Raw genomic sequence first — 20726 nt, forward strand, 5'->3', positions numbered from 1 at the left:
TGCTCACATGAATTTATGGAGTCTAATATATGTTATTCTTTCCCCACTAAAATAACATCCCATAGTTTCCTTCAAAAGTCATCATTCTGCACCAGCTGCTGTTGTCCAACAATGCTCAGTGATATTTTTCTGAAGGAGGGTTTTCTCTTACTCTTGAGCTAGTGGTTCCACAGGTACCAATTCAGCACTGCAGCTGCAGAGCTGGATCGGAGAACTGTAAACTCACTGCAGCCATTAACATTAAACAACATAGGAGGTGAAACAGCCCTCTGTGGCCCGCTGGAGAGAAGTGATAAAGGAATTTTGTGAGGTGTTACTTCTCCCTTTCCTCTGGAGGCTGACCCTACCCACTGAGCTATAAGCATTCCAGGAAAACTGCAAGAGAATATTACTCTTGAAATATGTCCCACATAGATATTAGTCATGCTGTCTTCCAGGTTATCTTTTCAATGTGTCCAAATTTATCTAAAAAACACCTCATGACTTTCCTTCATAGGAATGGCCATTTCATTGTTATTAATGAAAAGGTACTCTCAGATCATCCAAGTGTGAGGAAACATATTTAAGTTGCCAGGGAAGAATTTTCTTGACAGCTTTTTACTTTTATTCTTCATTATAATACATGAAAATGCAAACTTACAGACAGTCAAACACATTGCACTCTGCTGCGCTATTTGACTGTTTTCTTGGCCATTAGTTATAAACCTCTAGGCCAGCCTGAGTTGACCGAGAGTGTTCAGCTGTATCACTTGCTTCTTCCCTTGACTCTTCCTCCCTGTCCTGACATGTGTGTGTGTGTCTGTGTGTGTCTCTGTGTGTGTGTGTGTGTGTGTGTATGAGCTGTTTTACCTTCCGAAGCTGAACAGTTGTAGGCTTGACAGGCACCAGGGCTAGAAGGGCTGGAAGACGAGTGAATGACGAATAAAACAATTAAGATTGCAATTACAAAATGTAACATGCTCTAGCTACATGCTGGAGAACGTCAAGTGTCATATTTGCCAGGACTGGCTGGAGAATAACAAATTACAACATTTCTAATCCTATGCCTTAAGGCTCTGGCACAGCGACACAGCACAGCAAATGACCACTGCAAGGGAGATGAACTTTCTGTAATAAGTACACTTCCATCAGCTTATAGTTACGTGATATTTGTAGTAATTTAGGACAAGCAAATACAAATTCACCTGAGAAGCAAAGATTCTTTTTCAAGCTTTATTGTTCAGGTTCACTGCTTTTGTAATGAAACGAAAGGCTCTTAAGAAAAGTATTACAAACTGGACTAGAAGTGCTGCGTGGTTAGCAGTTGGATGTTTTCTACATGATGGCACCTGTACAGATTTCATAAAGGTATTACTAGTGTTAACCAGGGTCCAATTTATTTACCCTGATGAGTATGTCATGTATCCTGTTTGCACACAGAAAAAACATTTTTATTTCTATGCATGGTCCCAGAATAGATAAGTTTAAAGGTCTTTTTCAGTAAAAGTGTAAAAACAAATACAGCTGTAAGAGGTTATGTGCTTATGGATGATTGCAAATCTTCAGGTGTAAGCCATGCAAGAAATAACAGCATTTTTTATTCTATACGCATACATGCCAACAGTAAAATTGTATCATGGACACCATAAATCAGAAAAATATATTCTTCATTCTTTCTCCTATAGGTAGGACCTATGATTCTTTTTATTTTTTCAGAATAATACTATGTGGAATGAGAAAAAAAGATTCTGCATTAACAATTTTTACTGGAACAACACCATTCTTCTAAAATAATGGACAAAAGTAATAAAGTGTAATAAAATAAATATATATTTTTAGATATTAAAATAATTGTGTCTTAAAATATAGTAATATATATGAATAATAGTTTTCTATCAAAAAAACTGTTAACCATTTCCTATCTTCTTGTTTTTATATATACCTGTTGCGTGCAATTACTTCTTTGTTATGAACAATTGTATTTAGGCATCATGAAAATGCTTGTGTTTTAATAACTTCACACTGCACTCCCTTTGTGAAAAAGTTAGGAGTACCTTTTAAAAAACACAGTCTAGAGTCTATGATACCTACAGTGGCAGAGTAAATAATGATTTTATATTGGATAATAAAGGACATAATCTTACAGAAGTTGCATAAGTGGTGAGAAAAAGGTTTTGCTGTGTATTGCAAGCATGTGTCAGTCTGCTAAATCTCAGTAGGTGGTCTAAGTACTGGGTTAGGTTACTGGAAAAACATGTGCAAGTGTCTTTGTACATACCTACTGATGTTATCAATAGCATAGTTACTGTTAGCTGCCATTGCAGTTCAGTTTATTTCTGTTTTTTTTTCAAATTCAGCGGAGTGGTTCTTCATAGGCAAATGAAAATAGCAGACAATTAAGGAGCTCACATTATCTGCATGCTCCACTATTTGACTCCCTGCAGTCTTGATGGCAAGCTAGACAAATAAGCAGTCATACCTGAGATGTTGACTTTTAGTAACCATTGAGATGGGCTATGGAGTTTCACAACATCCACCAACCAACCTCGCTTTCACTGATTTATCTCAGGAGAAATACATGTTCAGAGAAATATATGGTTCCTCAGTTCATTTAATATCAGTAAAAACTGCTAAATGGTTCTCTAAAGGAAGATATTTAAATTTCATTATTTAAAATAACATTTTAAAATTAGCTTTGGTCAGAACAATATTTGAAGATCTCAGTAAGATGGACTGGAGATGTACTTTCCAGCATAGCTTCAGTTAGGAGAGCTCTCCTATCCCGGTTCCTCAAATCACTCTTCCTTCAGTTTACTACTTAATAATTTAAAATGACACAAAAAGATGCTAAGATTAAGAGTTTGGAATGACCATCTGCTGTACTTTCTTTTTGTTCAGGTGTAGTCTCATGCCAGTGGTAGTATGTCCTCACTAAACTGTGTGCCACAGATTACAGGAGTGCCTTCCTGGCATATCAACACCCAGCCCCTTCAAGCATCACTTCAAAAGATTGAGGTGATATACAAGAGTATATCACACAGTTTCTATAACTCGAGACACTGGCTTTTTTGCATGTAACTTTATTTGCCCATCTACAAGAAGGGCTGGAAGGAAGATCCAGGGAACTACAGGCCTGTCAGTCTGACTTCAGGGCCAGGGAAGGTTATGGAGCAGATCGTCTTGAGTGCCATCCCACAGAACATACAGGACAACCAGGGGATCAGGCCCCATCAGTGTGGGTTTATGAAAGGCAGGTCCTGCTTGACTAACTCAGTCCCCTTCTGTGACAAGGTGACCTGCTTTGTGAATAAGAGAAAGGCTGTGGATGTTGTCTACCTAGAGTTTAGTAAAGCCTTTTACACTGTTCCCCACAGCATTCTTCCAGAGAAACTGGATCCTCATGGCTTGGATGGGCATACTGTTCGCTGGGTAAAAAACCTGGCTGGATGGCTGGGCCCAAGGAGTTGTGGTGAACGGAGTTAAATCCGTTTGGTGGCCGGTCACAAGCGGTGTTCCCCAGGGCTCAGTACCAGGGGCAGTTCTGTTTAATATCTTTATCAATGATCTGGACGAGGGCACCGAGTGCACCCTCAGTAAGTTTGCAGACAACACCAAATTGGGTGGGAGTGGCGATCTGCTCGAGGGTAGGAAGGCTCTACAAAGGGAGCTGGACAGGCTGGATTGATGGGCCAAGGTCAGTTGTATGGGGTTCAACAAGGCCAAGTGCCGAGTCCTGCACTTGGGTCACAACAACCCTGTTTAAGGCTACAGGCTTGGGGAAGAGTGGCTGGAGAGCTGCCTGGTGGAAAAGGACCCGGGGGTGTTGGTCAACAGCTGGCCGAATATGAGCCAGCAGTGTGCCCAGGTGGCCAAGAAGGCCAACAGCATCCTGGCTTGTATCAGAAATACTGTGGCCAGCAGGAGTAGGGAAGGGATTTTTCCCCTGTACTCAGCACTGGTGAAGCTACACCTCAAATACTGTGTTCGGTTCTGGGTCCCTCACTACAAGAAGGACACTGAGGTGCTGGAGCGTGTCCAGAGAAGGGCAACGATGCTGGTGAAGAGTCTAGAGCACAAGCTCTGTGAGGAGTGGCTGAGGGAGCTGGGGTTGTTTAGCCTGGAGAAAGGGAGGCTGAGGGGAGATCTTATGGCTCTCTACAACTGCCTGAAAGAAGGTTGTAGCGAGGTGGGTGTTGGCCTCTTCTCCCAAATAACAAGAAATGGGACAAGGGGAAAGGGCCTCAGGTTGCACCAGTGGAGGTTTAGATTGGCTATTAGAAAAAATTTCTTCACTGAAAGGGTTGTCGGGCATAGGAACCGGCTGCCCAGGGAGGTGGTGGAGTCACCATCCCTGGAGGTATTTAAAAGAAGGGTAGTTGTGGTGCGTAGGGACATGGTTTAGTGGTGGACTTGAAAGTGGTAGGTTAAAGGTTGGACTTGATGGTCTTAAAGGTTTTTTTCCAACCTAATTGACTCTATAATTCTATGAATCCAGGATTCCCAAAGCATCACATCTCTCCTTACGAAACTAACTTTGATGTGAGAAATCTCAGACATTCAGCACATTGGGCTGGATGCTTCTGGGCCTCTTACTTTCTTCATTCTTGCAACCCTTTTGAATAACAGGTCAAGCAACAGAAGGTACAGGTGTAATTTAGACAAGAAGAAGGGTGAGTGTTTTCCAGTTAGAGTCACTGATGAAATAGGTCTTCTTATTCACTTATCCTTCTTTACACAATGCAGAGAAAATGTTGAAAAGATAAATAAGAGACAGTTTTGTGAGAGATTCATAAAGCTTTAAAAAAAATTAAAAATCAGTCTGCATATGGTTTATGTGCGGTTCTTATATTGCTTTCAAAAGGCTTCAGCCTTCACAATTCAAAAGCTGTGAATCTGCAGAAATACACACACCCAGGGGACATAATTTTCTTTCTTTTTCATCTTTTTTACATTCTTGTAAGTAAAAACTATATGTTATAATACATTTTAGTTGTATTAAAATTGGCTTTTTCTGTTTGCTTGAAAAGCTGTTATAAATTCAGTTATCCACTTTTCTTAATGTAAAATGAATAGCTGTTAACTAGCTTTTGTTAAGTATTTAGTTTAATGTCCTTCCTGTTTTTCATAAAAACAATGCAAATTCATACCTTGGGAAGGCTTGTGGGTTTTGTTTAGTTTGGTGGTTGTTTTTTTTTTTGAACTACCAGATGCATTGACCTACTGGAAAAAGAAAGAAACGGTAATCAGATTACTCAATTTACTTTAAAAAACATATATATTACAAAAATCTGAAGGGATACCAGAAGGACATATCCTGACCTTCATAGTACAGATACCTGGGGAAGCAGGGTGTTCCTCTGTGTCTGGCTTGAGATTAAAATAGTACATTCCAGTTTCAGTGCTATCTGTCCTTTAAACTGCATAAAATCTGTCCTTGTCCCACAGCAATTAAAGAAATCTTGGCAAATCCACAGTGCCATTCATAGCTTTCATCTCCTTGTCCCTTCTCAAATCACTGCTAAAACACCCTCAATTGACTTTGGGTTCTTGCTTCTTTTGCTTAATTAGGGAACAGAAAAACTAGAAAACTCGCAACTTCAGGCATATTCAGCAAGTTGTGGGCATACCTAACAACTTGATCCCATAATTTTGATAGGAAATTTTTAGTATATTGACCTATTTTTTGTATGGTTGCATTCCAATGACAATAAAGGGCTCACTCTTCTGTCATGAAGTTATGAAAGCAGTCATTGAAGTCATTTAGTTTTCAATTAAATTTTTGATGGGCAAGCTATCCAAAATAGGGTCCTTAAACAGTAACGATTTTGAACAGTGACTTTAGACACAACAAATTCCATTTGTACATGACAGATGTTCAGACACATCAACAGTTATTAACACAAAGTAATGAATTATTGAGCCTTGTAAAGAAAAACCTAAGGCTTTCCCTCAAGAACACTTTGGTTACATTAATAAAAATCTTTGAATGGGGGAGGGAGGATGGATTGTGAAGCACCTTGAGGTTAAGTATGAATAAACTCAATGCTAAAAATTGGCTGCTGTAGGATTACATTTCATACTGATATCAACAATATTTAAAGCATTTTGGGACTTTTAGCTTTGTCATTTTGAATTACATTAAAAAATAAATTATGCTTGTTCCACACATGTACAAAGATTTGTTTTTCCATGATTTTAATTCCTTTTGCATTAATATGCTGTATTTGGGTGAGAAATTAATGTGACGAACAAATGTATTTCACATCATTCCAGCAAAGCTCTGCAAATTTTGTGCACACAAACATGATTTCCAGCTAAAAAACAGTATTTACTTTGTACTAGGTTATATACATCCAAAACAACTGGAAGAACATCAGACTCACATAAGTGGTGCAACTCTTGTTGCACTTTAAGCATGATTTGTGACCTAATATATTATTTTGCAACAGTAAACTGTGTACCAAGGCCACAGAGATCTCAGCCTCCAGCTTCTGTCCCCCTGTTGAGTATGCTGTTTATCTAAGATTATTTAATACTACTTTGTTTGATATTGATCAGTAGTGGAAACATAGGCAAACTTCAAAGTCTAAATTCATTGGAGAAGTTTAAGTGCTTATAGAGGAAAAAACCCACAATAATATTTTCTTAGTTTTCACTTCATTGGTCAAATACGTTTGCTAATATAACTTGTTACAAAATCTGTGATTTCTTTTTCATTTTTGTACTTCTATTAGGGAGGGCAAAAAAAAAGGTCTGGGCTTAGAAAGGATTATATCTGATGTTGCTAACATTTCCTGGAAATGGAAAACTGTGATAACAGCTGCTCTCTTGGCTCATTTTCAGTTGGGTTTTTTTGGTTTGTTGGTTTTGGGTTTTTTTTATACTGCAGCAATTTACAAGTAGTTACAACTAGCTCTAGTAGGCTTACATCATTAGTAAAACATTGTAAGTCAGTCAAATGTTTCCTTTCCAATCAGAGAACTTCCTCCACTTACTGAATTGTTGACTTTCTGAATAGTATTTATAGTAATAGCACTTACATTTTAAAATAAATGCTAATTTATGAAATAACTAAAAGCTAGCTGCATATGGAAGATAACTATAGAAAGAATCTGTATTTTATGCTAAAGCAAAATGCCTTCAATAAGAATATAGGAGAATCTTGGAAGCATCGTATTTAGATAGATATACCTTGCTGATTGATACTTACCTGGAGTACTGCGTTCGGCTCTGGGGCCCCCAACATAAGGAGGATCTGTTGGAGCAAGTCCAGAGGATGGCCACAAAGATGATCGGGGGCTGGAGCACCTCTCCTGTGAAGACATGCTGAGGGTGCTGGGGTTGTTCAGCCTAGAGAAGAGAAGGTTGTGGGGAGACCTTATAGCAGCCTCCCAGTACCTGAAGGGGGCCTACAAGAAAGCTGGAGAGGGACTTTTTACAAGGGTCTGTAGGGATAGGACATGGAGTAATGGCTTTGAACTGAAGGAGGGTAGATTTAGATTAGATTTAAGGAAGAAATGCTTCACTCTGAGGGTGATGAAGCACTGGAACAGGTTGCTCAGAGAAGTTGTGGATGCCCCCCCATCCCTGGATGTGTTCAAGGCCACGATGGATGGGGCTTTGGGCAACCTGGTCTAGTGGAAGGTGCCCCTGCCCATGGCATGGGGGTTGACACTAGAAGATCTTTATGGTCCCTTCCAACCCAAACCATTCTATGGTTCTATGATTTATATCAAAAGTATCAAATTGTTTTTTTCTAAGACATATGATGAGCAGAAATGTCTCTGTATTAGTATTCTTTTTAAATTCCGAGCATATATGCTTTCTTCTTGGATTGAAACATTCTTCTGCAATCTCTGCAGTACTGTAGCATTGTAAAGTGATAAACACTCAGCACTAGTGATGAAAAATAGAAGGAAGAGCCAAGTAAAGCAAGAGACAGGGAACTCTAAATGTTGATAGTGTCAAAAAACAGGTCTGTGCATATTCAAAGATTTGGCCTCCTTAAGGTATATTAGCTTTCAGCTAAGCTAAATAAATACCTACGGTACTTTCAGGTTTAATGTTTTAAAGTGCTTTGAAAGACACATGTTAATTTTTTTTTAATTATGCTTTCATAGTTTCAAGGATGTTAATGAAATTTTATTAATTTTGCAGCCAAATCTGTGCCTCTTTCTTCCGTATATGATTAAGCTTGCAAGAGCAATGTTATACACAGAGGTTAGAAACTGTTACTATGCTAAATGTTTAGGTTTGTTTTGTATCAAAACACATAATAATTCTCCCTATGAAGTCTGTAACTTCAGCAAATCCTCCTTCGCCAAATACATTTTAATATTTAAGGAGTAGCACTTCCCTTCCTCACATTCGAAATGGCTGATGAGAAGCTCTGCCAGCTCAAGGGGGTCTCTGCACCATTTCTCATTCTGGGATTACCCTGTGCTGGGCAACTGCAGATATTTCACTCTGAGCAACATGACCTAACTTTGAAAATGGCGCTGACTTTGAGCAGGGCATTTGGACCAGATGGCTCCAGGCTTTCCTTCCAACATAAATTACTCTATGAACTCTTCTTTCCAATGCTCGAGCTTTGGGACCAGCCTGCATGAGGCCAGTTTTTTTGTGTGCACTTAATCTAGACATGTCCTAAGAAACATTTATAACTGGTGTTCACATTGCTCTGAGTCTTCGGGAATGGAACACGGGGTTTTCTGTCTGGGTTAGTAATGACCAGAAGTTGTAACCCCCTGGTGGCTCTTCCTTTACCTGAGTGAAATGAACCACCAATGTCCCTCTGTTTCTTAGCAGACAGGAGGGTTTTAGGGTCCTACCCTATGGCTTTTCACAGACTTCCAATGAAATGAACAGGGAGACTGAACTACCTCATGCTTCCTGGAGCTGACAATTTCAAAGCAGAGTTCTGAGTCACAGTGAGAGGAGTGGTGAAAAGGAGCCCTCCTCCCTCCCACCACACTGACTCATCAGGAGCTTTCATTTTCCGCTCTGGTCAAGAGGCCAACATCTTTTATGACAATTAAACTAATCCTAACAAGAGGACTTTGAAAAATCAATTAAGCTCTGAACTGTACCTGAGCAATGAACTTATGTGATGTGAATCCTGACACAGATGCATGTCAATCCATAGCTGAAATCAGCTTCCATTTATTTCTTGGTATTGGTGCTGACTCCTAAATGGGAAAAAGTCCTGAAATTTTCCACAAAATATTTTAATGCTAGTTTGTACTGCTTAACTGTACATTGTTCTGTGACAGGCCTTTCTGTAGAAATAAATTCCATACTGAGAAATACATTGGCTCTTTACAATCCCATCACGGTTCATTTTTTGAAGTAAAAATCTTATTCAGTTAAGTGGTTAGCATGTTGGATTACTGTAATCATTCTAATTGCTGAAAATACCTGTTGGTTTGACGAGGATGAACTGAGCAGCTTCAAAATTATTTTTACCATAGTTGTATTTTACTATAAATAGTACTTTCATCATCTGCAATAAAAAGTCAAAAAGCATGATTTGTGACTGATCCCTCCCGTGGCTTGGAGCAAGTCAGTTTACCTTTCAATATTTTTGTTTCTCAAGATTCAGAAGGGGAGGAATGATGCCTATCTTTCCAAGCAGTTTTATTGATTTGTGTAAAAAAAAAAAAACCACAAAACCCAACCCATTATACAAGAGCTCTCTGTTGTTAACTAGCAGTAGTTGAAAAATTTCTGCTAGGACCCACTTGTTCCAAGACAACGAGTTGAAATATATGTATGTGTGTATATATGCACTTAAAAGTTCATCACTAAAGAATAAAGGAATGGCCTTTGAGTTACAATGTGATTAAAAACATTGCTTAAGCTGGGGACAAGGGGCTTCCATCACGGTCTCTTTAGAAATCTCTTTTAAGTATTATTCTGTCCTCCAACACTAAACATTCCTCAGATATGTAACATTTGGGGAAGTTCTAATATCCCAGGATCTACGACATCCCTACAACATCAGGTGTATGAAAACTCTGGTTTTAATTGGTGCTTTCGGTGAAGCAGAACCTTGGGAACAGCCACCATCAGGAGTAAGCTCTGGTATCTGTGAGGTACTTACAGAGGGGTACTTCAACATATTGGGGGGGATTAAAAAATGCTCTTTTCAAGATCTGGCCTGCCTTGAAGTGAAATCTAATAAACTGAAAGAATGTCTCAGATGCTTTCAGATGCTAACAAATGTCCAGAGATAAGAATAGATCTAACTGAGCTTTAAGGGTTGGTTTACCTTTCTTGTCCACCCCAGGACTTCAAAACTACTGTATCAAGCTCTTAATGCGTTGAGAGAAACTTGCTTGTCCTTCTTTAATGCAATACAATTTTATACTTGCAGCATTACCCTACTGACATTTTAGAATGAAATGAGATGAAATACAAATAACACGAGAATTTCTTTAATATCCTGAATCATGAATAGTAGCATGTCTAGACTCAAATACAAACCATGTTTTAAAACAAAATTCAGATCTTCCTCTGTTTGCTGCCAAAGGCTGAGTTCAGTCCCTGAGGCTCTGAGCAGGGTTTCCTCAGCTACAGCATCTGGCATCGGCAGCACTGACGGCAGGGCAGGGAGTGCCGCTCCTGGGCTTGGTGTGCTGGGTGATTTCATCAGCTAGCACAGGTCTTGACAGGTGCAAAGCCTTTCACTACACTCTAAGGACCACAAAGCCCTTGGTGCATGATTTAGGAGACTGGGAACTTACTTTTTGATCCAGGAAGGAAAAATGAAATCTTTTCCTGATTGTAATCCTCTAGATGAGTTAGTATTCCTTCAATGCATTTCTTCTAAGCACAGAAATAACATTTGCTCTGAAAAGAGTTCTTGATGCATGCTGAATTTGCCAGACATTTCACTTTGAGACAAAGATATGACAAATGTGCTTCCTAGAATTTTCATATTGATTTATTCTCCCTCACAAAGGACAACTTCATAAAGAGCTTGAATCAGATCCATGTTCGCACTTTACATATGCAACATTTCTGTGGCTGACAAAGTTGGCTTCTCATGGAAACTAACTTGAAAATAGAGTCAAACCAGAGAAGGGCAAGGCGAGACTGCTAGACTTCAGTAGCTATTCCTTTCCAACTAATCATCATTACCATTATGACTAGATATTTACCCTTAGGTGCATTGAGCAGATCATTCTGACTCATCCGTTTAGGGGATGTTGTTCTGTAGGTTTAATGATTATCTTTTTTGTCTGAAAGATTTGTTAATTCCTGCATAAGATAGCTATTTTAGCACTTGCCAGGTGACCTGGATGCTGACATAACCTTTCTGGTATTGTTGGTGGTAGCTTGTGTCATGACATTATTGTGAATTATAGCTGTCTTGAGGATACAAACTTTCTATAGCACAGATGGTCTGTACAAAATAAAATTGTAATGACGGTCTACACATCATACATTCAGTCTTCCCTTGCAGACTTTCCTTCATCATTGCTTCATTCTCTTAGGCACCTTTCAATCAAGCATCTAAGGCATCATTTATTGTATAGGCTGTGCTCTATAATAAAGACTGTAGCATGGGATTCTGGAAAATACCTCTGCTACCAGCATTATCATGGCATCTTGCTGGCCTCCACCAAGCTTGCTTAGCAACGTATCACCATTACTTCCAGAAAGCTGATTTTTTTACTAGTTATTTGAAAGAGCGATGAAAGCTGTGTAAGCTCATTAGCAGAGCATGTGTGTAGGCTTAAAATTACAGATAATAGACAAATGGTTGGAAAGTCAGTAATTCTTTTTCCTTTACATATTTGCCAAGACTTAGGTCAAGGTTCAGGGTTTTCTTTGCTCAAACTAGTGAAATCAGAAATACCTCCAGGTGATCTGGGGAGTGCTGGAAGTGCACATGCAACACAGGTGATGAGGCACAGTTGAGCTCAGTTGTTTTCTGCAAAAGCAAACCACGTTTAGTCTAAATCGCACTCAATTTTGATGTACTTTTCTTTTTGCATTAGTATTTTGTATAAGCCAATCTTTGTATTTAATAGGTTTTGGTGTTTTCTATGCACTGTCATAATCTGTTATTTCTAACATTAGAGTAAATTTTGATGTCACAATGCTGGCTTCTCATGTCAGTGAAATAAATGGTTAATACATAGGAAATTATTCATGTGCTTAAGAGTAATCATTACAAAAAAGTTACTGCCTTTCCACTCAGAAGCCCAGTCACATTTGTATTTGTGTAAACATTTTACAAAAATCAAAGTGACACAAATGTGTGTAAGGAGTTTGAAAAACTGTTATACACATAATTAACTTGGAATGCAATCCGGTATTTTACAGGAAAATTCAGCAGAAGGATGATTTTTACCCATGTTCATCAGCTCTTTCTTCATGAGCATGGTTCTTCAGTTTTTACTGGTAACGAAGTCACAAAATTTAAATCCAGATCCCTGGGCTTAGATCCAGAAGAGGAAGTGAGGACGGGTGCAGTTGTACACCCCATTGGCCTGGGGACGAGGAAGCAGCAGCAGGAGCAAAATCTACCCTCGCCTTTGCGTGCACCATGCTTCTAATATGAATGGCAGGCACTACCTAAGAAGTTATTTGCGTTGCTTTGTGTCCTTTCCTGTCTGGCTGAGGGTGTCAAAAAGCCAGTAGTGTTATTTGAGATGTTAAAAGTATAACTCGGGCACGTTGCCACCACTGCCCGGAGCGAGACCACTGACCTCCCTACAGCAGTGTGACAGCTGCTCCACCTGGCCACTACACCGCACCTCTTCTGACGACGTTACGCTCCTACCAAATAATTCTTGATATATGTGTTGGAATATACCCACATTAAGATAGTTTTCAAAATTTTGTTTTAAAACAAAATGAAATACATTTTCCTCCTTTAAATCTCTCAGCATCATTGCAGGTGAAGTTATTTCTTAATCTTGTATTTTTTGTTGCCACGGTTGTTCACGTTATCTTTTTTTAAAGAATTACCCCATGTATGTATGAATGTGTCTCACCCCCGCTAGTCCATGTTAGAGAAAGCAGCAGTAAATGTTACTGCATCTGGGGGCTGCAATAATTTGTCCTTTTGGCATTGATTTAATTTTACACATTTTTCAGGGAGCAGAAATTGAATGAGTACCATGTTATACTCTAAACATCTCTTTTAGGCCACATGACATCCCCTCTATCAGAAACAACATAAGTTTGTGAATAAGGACGTCTAACATGGAAAAATCCCAAAACAATACCTATTTAAGATTTCAAACCATAACAAGTCTAGCTTAAGTCACATTTTGTAGATAGGTGTTTATGCATCTGGCAATAGAATTTTGTCCTAGTTAAGCAATGTTAGAAATAAAGAAGTAATGGTCTTAAGAGATTAAGCGTGTAAGAGACAGTCCATCTTTATCTTATAATGTGTTTATTTTTATTAGGATTTTCGCTTAGATACTGAAGTAATGTGTACATAAACAAATTTTGAAGGCATACAAAGTCGGAGCCTGAGCAGAGCCTTAAAGAGATACCAAAACCATCCTGTTTTCAAATTAAGCTTTGTTTTGTGTCCAGAGCAAAGTTTCTAATAGAGGGACGGTGACTGACCAGCAATTGCAATTTCCTATGTCATTGTTTCAAAGCATAACAGTAAATTTAATGTAATTCTTGGTTGTGTTTTTCTTTTGTTTTATTAACCAGTTAATTCAGGCGATGGGATTGACTACAGCCAGCAGAAGCGTGAAAATATTGGAGATCTGATTCAAGAGACACTGGAAGCCTTTGAACGCTGCGGTGGAGAAACTGCTTATATAAACATTAAATACATGGTCCCTACTTATCAGTCGTGCATATTAAACTGAATTGTATCAAATGGGATGATTCCATTTGTGCTCTGAAAAAACTGTATCTGACTGTGTATGACATCTTGTTAGTCATGCTTTTTTTCTCTACAGCTGCTAAAATAGTGCCTTCTGGGGCATTAGAGTGTTAGCACTATTGTGAACAAGGTTTTCCAATACATAAATAGTGCCTGTTCCTTTGATTACAATGGTGTACTGTGCTTGTTTGTTCCCTGAAAGAATCGCTTCTTTATAACAGAGCTGACTCGAGCAGGAATCGGAGTTAAACCTTCACTTGTATAGACAATAAAACTATAATTTTCATACGCAATTCAGCAATTGCTGTTCTGTGTCCGCTTGCCCTAAGGGTGATGTCAGAGGCTGTAACAAGAAGAGTTTATGCTGACTGCTTAATAGGTGTTTGTCATGGAAGAGAAACACCAGTTCAGCAATGCCTCTCCAGCAGCTGTGCCGAATAATGTGCACTGACATACAATAAAACTGTTGAATGTATACACCAATTACAGTGGGAAAATTTATATGGTCCATTATAAAGCACTGTCATAAAATTAATTCATGTTTCTTACACACTCCTGATCTCAGCTTCCAGGTGTTTTCCTTTTCATGGAACTCGGGTTCCTCTCGGTGAACATCAGCCACAACCACAGTTTTGAAGAAAAAAAAGCCCAGACAGAACTTCAATAAATCAGAGGGAAGATAGAATGTACATAGTGTGTCAGTCCCTAACGACACCGTTAATCTATGTAAATACAGAATATACACATATATTTTTAAAGGGCACTGGGTATTTTTTTGTAACTACAGGGTTGCTATTGCTTTTCTGTTATTATGCTATACATGTGTACAAACAATGTAACTATTGTTAAAGGAATCCCTTAGAATTTCCTGCTCAGTTTCTCCCTACATAACCACAACACAGAATGGATATCATCATGGGTTTAAGAAATGCTCTTGAGATTGACTTTATTGCTTTTTTAGCATTTCTATGGAATAAACCCACAAAAATCAAACTAGTTTTACAATTCTCAAGGACAACCATTTGAAAATATCAAGACAGCTCAAAACAAATCAGGAGATATGAGCTTTGCCTAAAAAGCACGAGATTTTTAAAAGGACAGGCTTTGGGCTTATTTTACTTTTATACTGGTTCCTGGAAGCTCTTAAAATACATGCAAGTTTCACTTTCAAGTGTCTCTTTGTAAGTGCTAGAGCTCGAAATGCACTCTTTGGTGTTAGACTCATGAGACTTTTTCCAAGTGCTTTATCCACATCCATATTCACACCCTGCAAGGCTTGCCTGTGTGAGACACACAGCTCCTTCGATGCCCTGTTCTCTTGGGTGCGTAGTGGAAGCGTGGGGAGCGCCTTCCCACCTGCTGAAACTCTGAGCTGGATCTGTCGTCAGGCTGACATTATACTTGCCTTTTTCTGGTCTGTGGGATCTTCAGCCTGAGGATTTTTTTTCTTTCTTTTACTTTCTTCTCTTTCCTGTAATTGAAAAAAAGTTAAGAGGAAGATTTTTTTTCTCTTCCTGCCTCTTTGAGGAACTGCAGCATCAAGTGATGCCACTGGCCATGAGCGATCACCAGTCTCCAGTTTAGACATGGCTGCTGCAGGTGTGCCGTTTTCCCAGGCTCTGGAGAACTTTCTTTTCTATTTCATTTTTGGTTCTTCCTGAGTTTTCTTTTATGCAGTGCCAGGGCTTCCCTCTAGTCCCTAGAGTTTAGGCAGTGTCTATGCTGTGACTAACACACACCTGTGATGGATGACCACATCCAATACGCTGCCTCACACCTAGGATATCTCCAAATCTTTCACCTCCCAGTCAGAAAGGCAAGTGAAGCCTGGCTGTAGGCCCATGTCTTGGAAAACTCAAGACTTCATCTTCAAACCTTGCAGCACAGCCTAGCAGGATACCACAAGGGGGCTAAGGCCACATCTCCTCTTCCAAAAATGCCTTTCTACACAGCCATGCTGGCACTATCAGCTCAGCCTTCACTTTGAGTTTCTCCCTCTATTTCCCCTCAGCAGACCCCTGTCCTGCATGGTCCCTGGCACCACTAAGCCATACTTATTCATTTACTGGCACCTATGGGTTTGGTTACTGTGGCACGGCAGGTTTCCCATGAGTACAAAGTGTGCTGGAGGACTGCCGCTTGGAGGGAGCTGAGTTATTCAGCTCAGAAACAAATCAGGCCCTTCATGAAAGGAATAATCCCAGGCCACCTTTCACTCCTTAGCTATTTGTATTCTGTCCTTAAGAGAAAGCCCAGTACCGCTCTTTGCCTGAGACCAAAAAACTCCTCAGTAGCTGGCTTCAGATCCCCCGCCGCTGGGCTCCAGCCACAGAGCTGCTCGCAGAAGGGACGGTATGGGAAAGGGCTCTGGTCCCTAGGATTTCCCATCACCCCTCTGCATCCTGGCAGCGCTGCTGAGGACAAGATGAAGTTGCAGGCTCCTCACCAGCTTTGTAACTCTATTCCCTGACTCACTCTTTTTGCATCCTTTCCCTTTTAGCTCAACTAGGACAAGACTACTGACTGACAAAGGGATGCCACGGAAAGTGGGTACTTTGTGCAGCAGCAGACTTGCCTGGACCTGATCCCCTCAGCCCTGTGCTCTTGATTTCTTTCACAAGACGTTGCTTCAGCAAGGGGTGACTTTATTGCAAACCATAAGGGCAATAAAGGTCATGCCCATTCACATCAGGAAAAATAGGTTTTACAGCAAAGTGCTTTTACATGCACGTTCAGGATAGGAACGTTAGCCTCTATCACACTCTTTCTATGAGACTGGGCCATTGCTTCAAAAGTGGACATTTTCCCATAACCTTATTAATCCTAGGAGCTGGACTGATAAAAAGAAGCATGATAAAAACCACAGGTTGGTAATTTAGGAACACTGAGAATAAAACTATGTCGAGATGTCATTTTACTAAGTCATACTGTAGGCCCGCCAACCTTGACAGTGTCCCTTTAAGCATGATCAGCAGCATATTTATAGGTAATTACAGCACAGCTCAGAGCACTTTATAAAGCACAAGATCAAGGACCCAGGTGCTTAAGCATATGAGTAATACTATGTCATTCAATACACTGCTTAGCTATTTTGCTACGCTCAAAAAATTGAATTGTGGTTAAAAAATACTAACTGCCTCTCCTTTCACCAGATCGTATAATTGTGGTCACTGACACTAAGACAAGCCAATCAACAGTTTCTAACTGTAATCAGTTAAAAGGAACTCTGGGCCAGGTGTTTCAAGGGGTATAAATTAAGCACAGTAGTATTAAATGTAACTTGGCTTTACAGAATTGAGGTGGCTTGGGCTTTGCTCTGAGGGCTGTGTATCTCTAGCTCTCCAGCTGCTGCAAGGCAAGTAGCATCAGTAAAGGACCCTATGGATGATTAAGCAAGTCATAACTGCTGGTTTTCTGAGACTAAATATTTGAGGTGTCTCCAGTTTATCTTGATAAACATGTTAGGATATCTGTGGCATTCTTTGTCTTGCCTAATCATCAGAACAGGAATAAAATGAGATCTTTTTAATGGTTTCTCCCCAAAGCTCTGTAAGGAAACTCTGTAACAGGTGTCAGAGTTTTAGGAGCTCTGGCATTTTGTGAATGCTGGTGGGTGCTATAAAGCAGTTTCTGCACAAGCTGTTGAGCTGCTGAATGGTACAGCTTGTCTGTGTGAAGCTGGGCAGGGGCAGAGGTGGCTGCAGCTCCTGCCTGGCTTTGGCCCGGGCTGCCTGTGGGCTCCTGCGGAGGGGCAGAGCCTGGCAGAGGACTGGGCAAGCTGCTGCCAGCGCTGGCGGTGGGGAGCCGGAGCCAGGCTTCTTCCTGGTAGCTTTCCAGTGTTTCAAAGAGATGGAGCTGACAAAAGGGGTTTGAAAAAGGCTTCCCAGGAGTCAAATACAAAAGGGTTATGGGAAGCTGTAAGTGGGAGGGAAGGTATGGGACCCTGGCTGGGTGGTGCTGTTTGTTTGTGGGGTGCAGGGAGGTGTAGCTGCAGCCAAGCAGGACAAAAATGAAAAGCTAAAGCAGGCACTATGTGCTTGCCTAATCCTGTCTGGAGACCCTCTGACTTCCAGAAAAGCATTCTCCAGACTGAGGGGCTCTGCAGGCAGTGGGGCAGTTCACATTTTTCCACTCATCTGTAACATCCTGTGTTTTCTGCTTTAAATAAAAGCAGCGATGTTTGTGGGAACTCTGTACAAAGCCTGTCTGCTTGCAACTGCTTGGAGTTGCTTTGTGCCACTGGGAGAGGAAGGTTCATGCCCTGGCAGGACAAGAAGTTCCCTGCACTGGCCCCATAATCCTTCCGGCGTGTGAGGGGAGGGAAGGGGAGTGTGTGTGACGGGGCATGTCTTAGCTGCACTTGTTCTTGCCTAGTGAATACAACCTGGGTATCTCTGTGGGGCTCCTTGCTGAGAGCTCTTACCTCCTTAGGATGGCATGTCCAGAGGGAGGAATAGGTGTCTCAGCACCTCTGGGCTGGTGGGTGCCCTTTGGCATGGCTTCTGGTGAGGTGGGTGGAAGTCTGCCTGATCTGAGAGGGACAATCTGCACCCTCAGGGAGGAAAGTGTAGGTTTCTTGCAAAGCTGGGAGTCAGCTGCATGCTGAGCATCCCTTTTGTGATGCCAGTTTGGGTATTTATTCCACAAATCAACAATACTTAATTTTTTACCAACACTCAGGAGTCAGGCAGTTAACAAACTGCACAGCCCTCACAAACTGCTGGATCATAAACCCCTGCGTTCTCTGTACACTGGGGGCCGTGGGTGCAGCAGGACTGTGCAGCATCACCTGGGGTCGGCATGCCCAGCACTGGTCATTGCTCTGCTTCCCAGTCTGCACTTCCCTGTTAGCAGGAGAAGCACCTGATCTTGGCCACCCTGCTGGGGCACTGGCTGGCCAGGCACATGCCCTGAGCCCCCTTCCTCCAGCAGAAAGGGAGGGGGAAAGGAATGGCTGCTCAGATTTCTTGCCAACAGAGTCCCTCGTGTAGAGCGAAAGCCTCAAGCTATGGAAGAACCAGCGTCCTCGTGGGGAAAGAAGTGCAGAGGCACATTTTTGGGACTGCACCTTCTCTGCTGCTGCTGGCCCTGCGGGTGCCTGCGTGCACAGGAGCCCTCTGCATCTGCTGTGGTCTCCTGACCCTGGCTGCTGAGGGCGTGGGTTGAGAGGGGATAAAATGGGAACTAATCCTGGGGCTTTACAAATGCTGAAAGAAGTTAAATCCCGGCCTTCTTGCTCTGCCTTCGTGAGGGTTGTTTGAATGCATTGAGGTAACAGGAAGAAAGGGGGCAGCTAAACAGAGCATCAGAGTGTTGGGTCTTTACCCTGTCTCAAGAAACGGGTATAAGGTACCCTTAGTTTATTAAATTATCTAGGCAGTCCAAACTTCCTGTGTTCATCTGCATCAGCATAATGTTTTCTTAAAAAAAAAAAAAAAAAAGTCAGAGGTTAAGGCTGTTGGAGGACAGAAGGGGAGCAGCTGCCAGCCAGCCTGCTGCCTCAGCCTGCTCCACTCTGGTACAGTGGGAACATGTTGGTCTTGGGTCTCATCTCTGCGCCTCTTCCAACTCTGTGGCCATATGATACATGACTTGGTAGAGAGGAATTGACACCACCATATTTAATGTGATTGCAGATAAAAGCACTGGTGCTTTTGGTGACTTACAGCACATTCATGTGCAAATGTAAGTGTAACTACTAGCATCCATAACCACCGCAGCTCCGTGCCTTCCATGGACCCATGCTGACCTTGCATGGAATCACATTGTTCTCTGATACGGGTAAAGTGATCAAAGAAAACTTGTGGATTAACTCCTTGAAAAACATCAGGAGGCTTGAGGAGGTCTCCACATCTCAAGCGTGTCCTGTCCACAGCACATACAAGTGTTGGATGCTGAGGCTTACTGGGCATAGGCCAGACAAAACTTTGTCTGACATAAAGTGGCTACCTCATGTTGCACATTATTGCATTATCAGGGGAGGCCTGGCTTTAAATGTGTGATCCATCCAACTCTATCAGATTTCAATTTCTGTTTTCTGGGTGTAATACCTAAGGAGCAATTACCGAAAGGCAGCTCAGCTCACGTAACTCCAGCCCTAGAAGCAGAAAATGATATCCCTGCATCTTGCCATCTCTATCTCATGCCTTAGTCCCATTACCTCATTTTTGTGTGTTCTCACTTCCTGCTTCTCCTGGGTCCCTGCGGTGCTGTGTCGAGCTGGAAGAGAGGCTGAGAGCGCCAGGTGGGTAGAGGGGCAGCTGATGAGAAGAGGGCAGGAGGGACCAGCTATTCTGGCAAAGGCCAGAATTGTTTTGCAGATTGTTTTGTGTAATGTGAGTTTTGAGGAACTTGGGTCTCTTTCACCCCAGAGCTACTGCCAGGGCAGTAGCTGAGGCAAAACACTTCTGGAATAAGTCCTCCTCCTCCTCCTGCATAATGCTATGGTGTATTGGGAGAAAAATATCAGCTCTGCTGCAAGTGGGGGACAGAAGTGAGAGCAAATAGCGGGAAACTCTTGGCTCAGGAGTGCTGAAAGGCTGTGTTTGTCCAGCCTTTTGGGCCCCTGCAGCTGTGCATCCCAAACTCCTGCCTCTCTGGGCCACCATTTGTCCCTGCAGCTACTGGCTGGGAGTTTTCTGGGCTTTTTGTGGCAGAGCCTCTATAGGCTGTGCTTGTGTGATAGGCTGGACAGGTGCCCCCACGCTGCGATATGGAGTAGCCTAGGACTTTCCCCCTTACTTCCTATGTGACTTTCAAGGTGTGCTTGGAGCTGCTGATGCTGGTGGTGCTGGGGAGGGAGTGAATTTTCTGCAGTCATCTCCTTCTCCAGGTGCTACTGTGTCTGCCCCAACCTGCTCACAGCAACATCCCCTCTTGATGG

The 20726-nt window shown here is 41.6% G+C and overlaps 1 protein-coding gene across 3 annotated transcripts in view; it reads left to right on the forward strand.

Moving 5' to 3' along the window:
- Positions 1 to 14014, forward strand: part of PACRG (parkin coregulated) — a 253531-nt gene extending 239517 nt beyond the window's left edge. For all 3 annotated transcript variants that reach the window (XM_075088054.1, XM_075088056.1, XM_075088055.1), the window contains one exon: positions 13666 to 14014. In XM_075088054.1, coding sequence (XP_074944155.1) covers positions 13666 to 13826 — 161 coding nt within the window. In that variant the 3' untranslated portion in view covers positions 13827 to 14014. The remainder of the gene's footprint in view (positions 1 to 13665) is intronic.
- The last annotated feature ends 6712 nt before the right edge of the window (positions 14015 to 20726 follow it).

This window comes from Phalacrocorax aristotelis, chromosome 3, assembly GCF_949628215.1.
Source record: "Phalacrocorax aristotelis chromosome 3, bGulAri2.1, whole genome shotgun sequence".
NCBI lineage: Eukaryota > Metazoa > Chordata > Aves > Suliformes > Phalacrocoracidae > Phalacrocorax > Phalacrocorax aristotelis.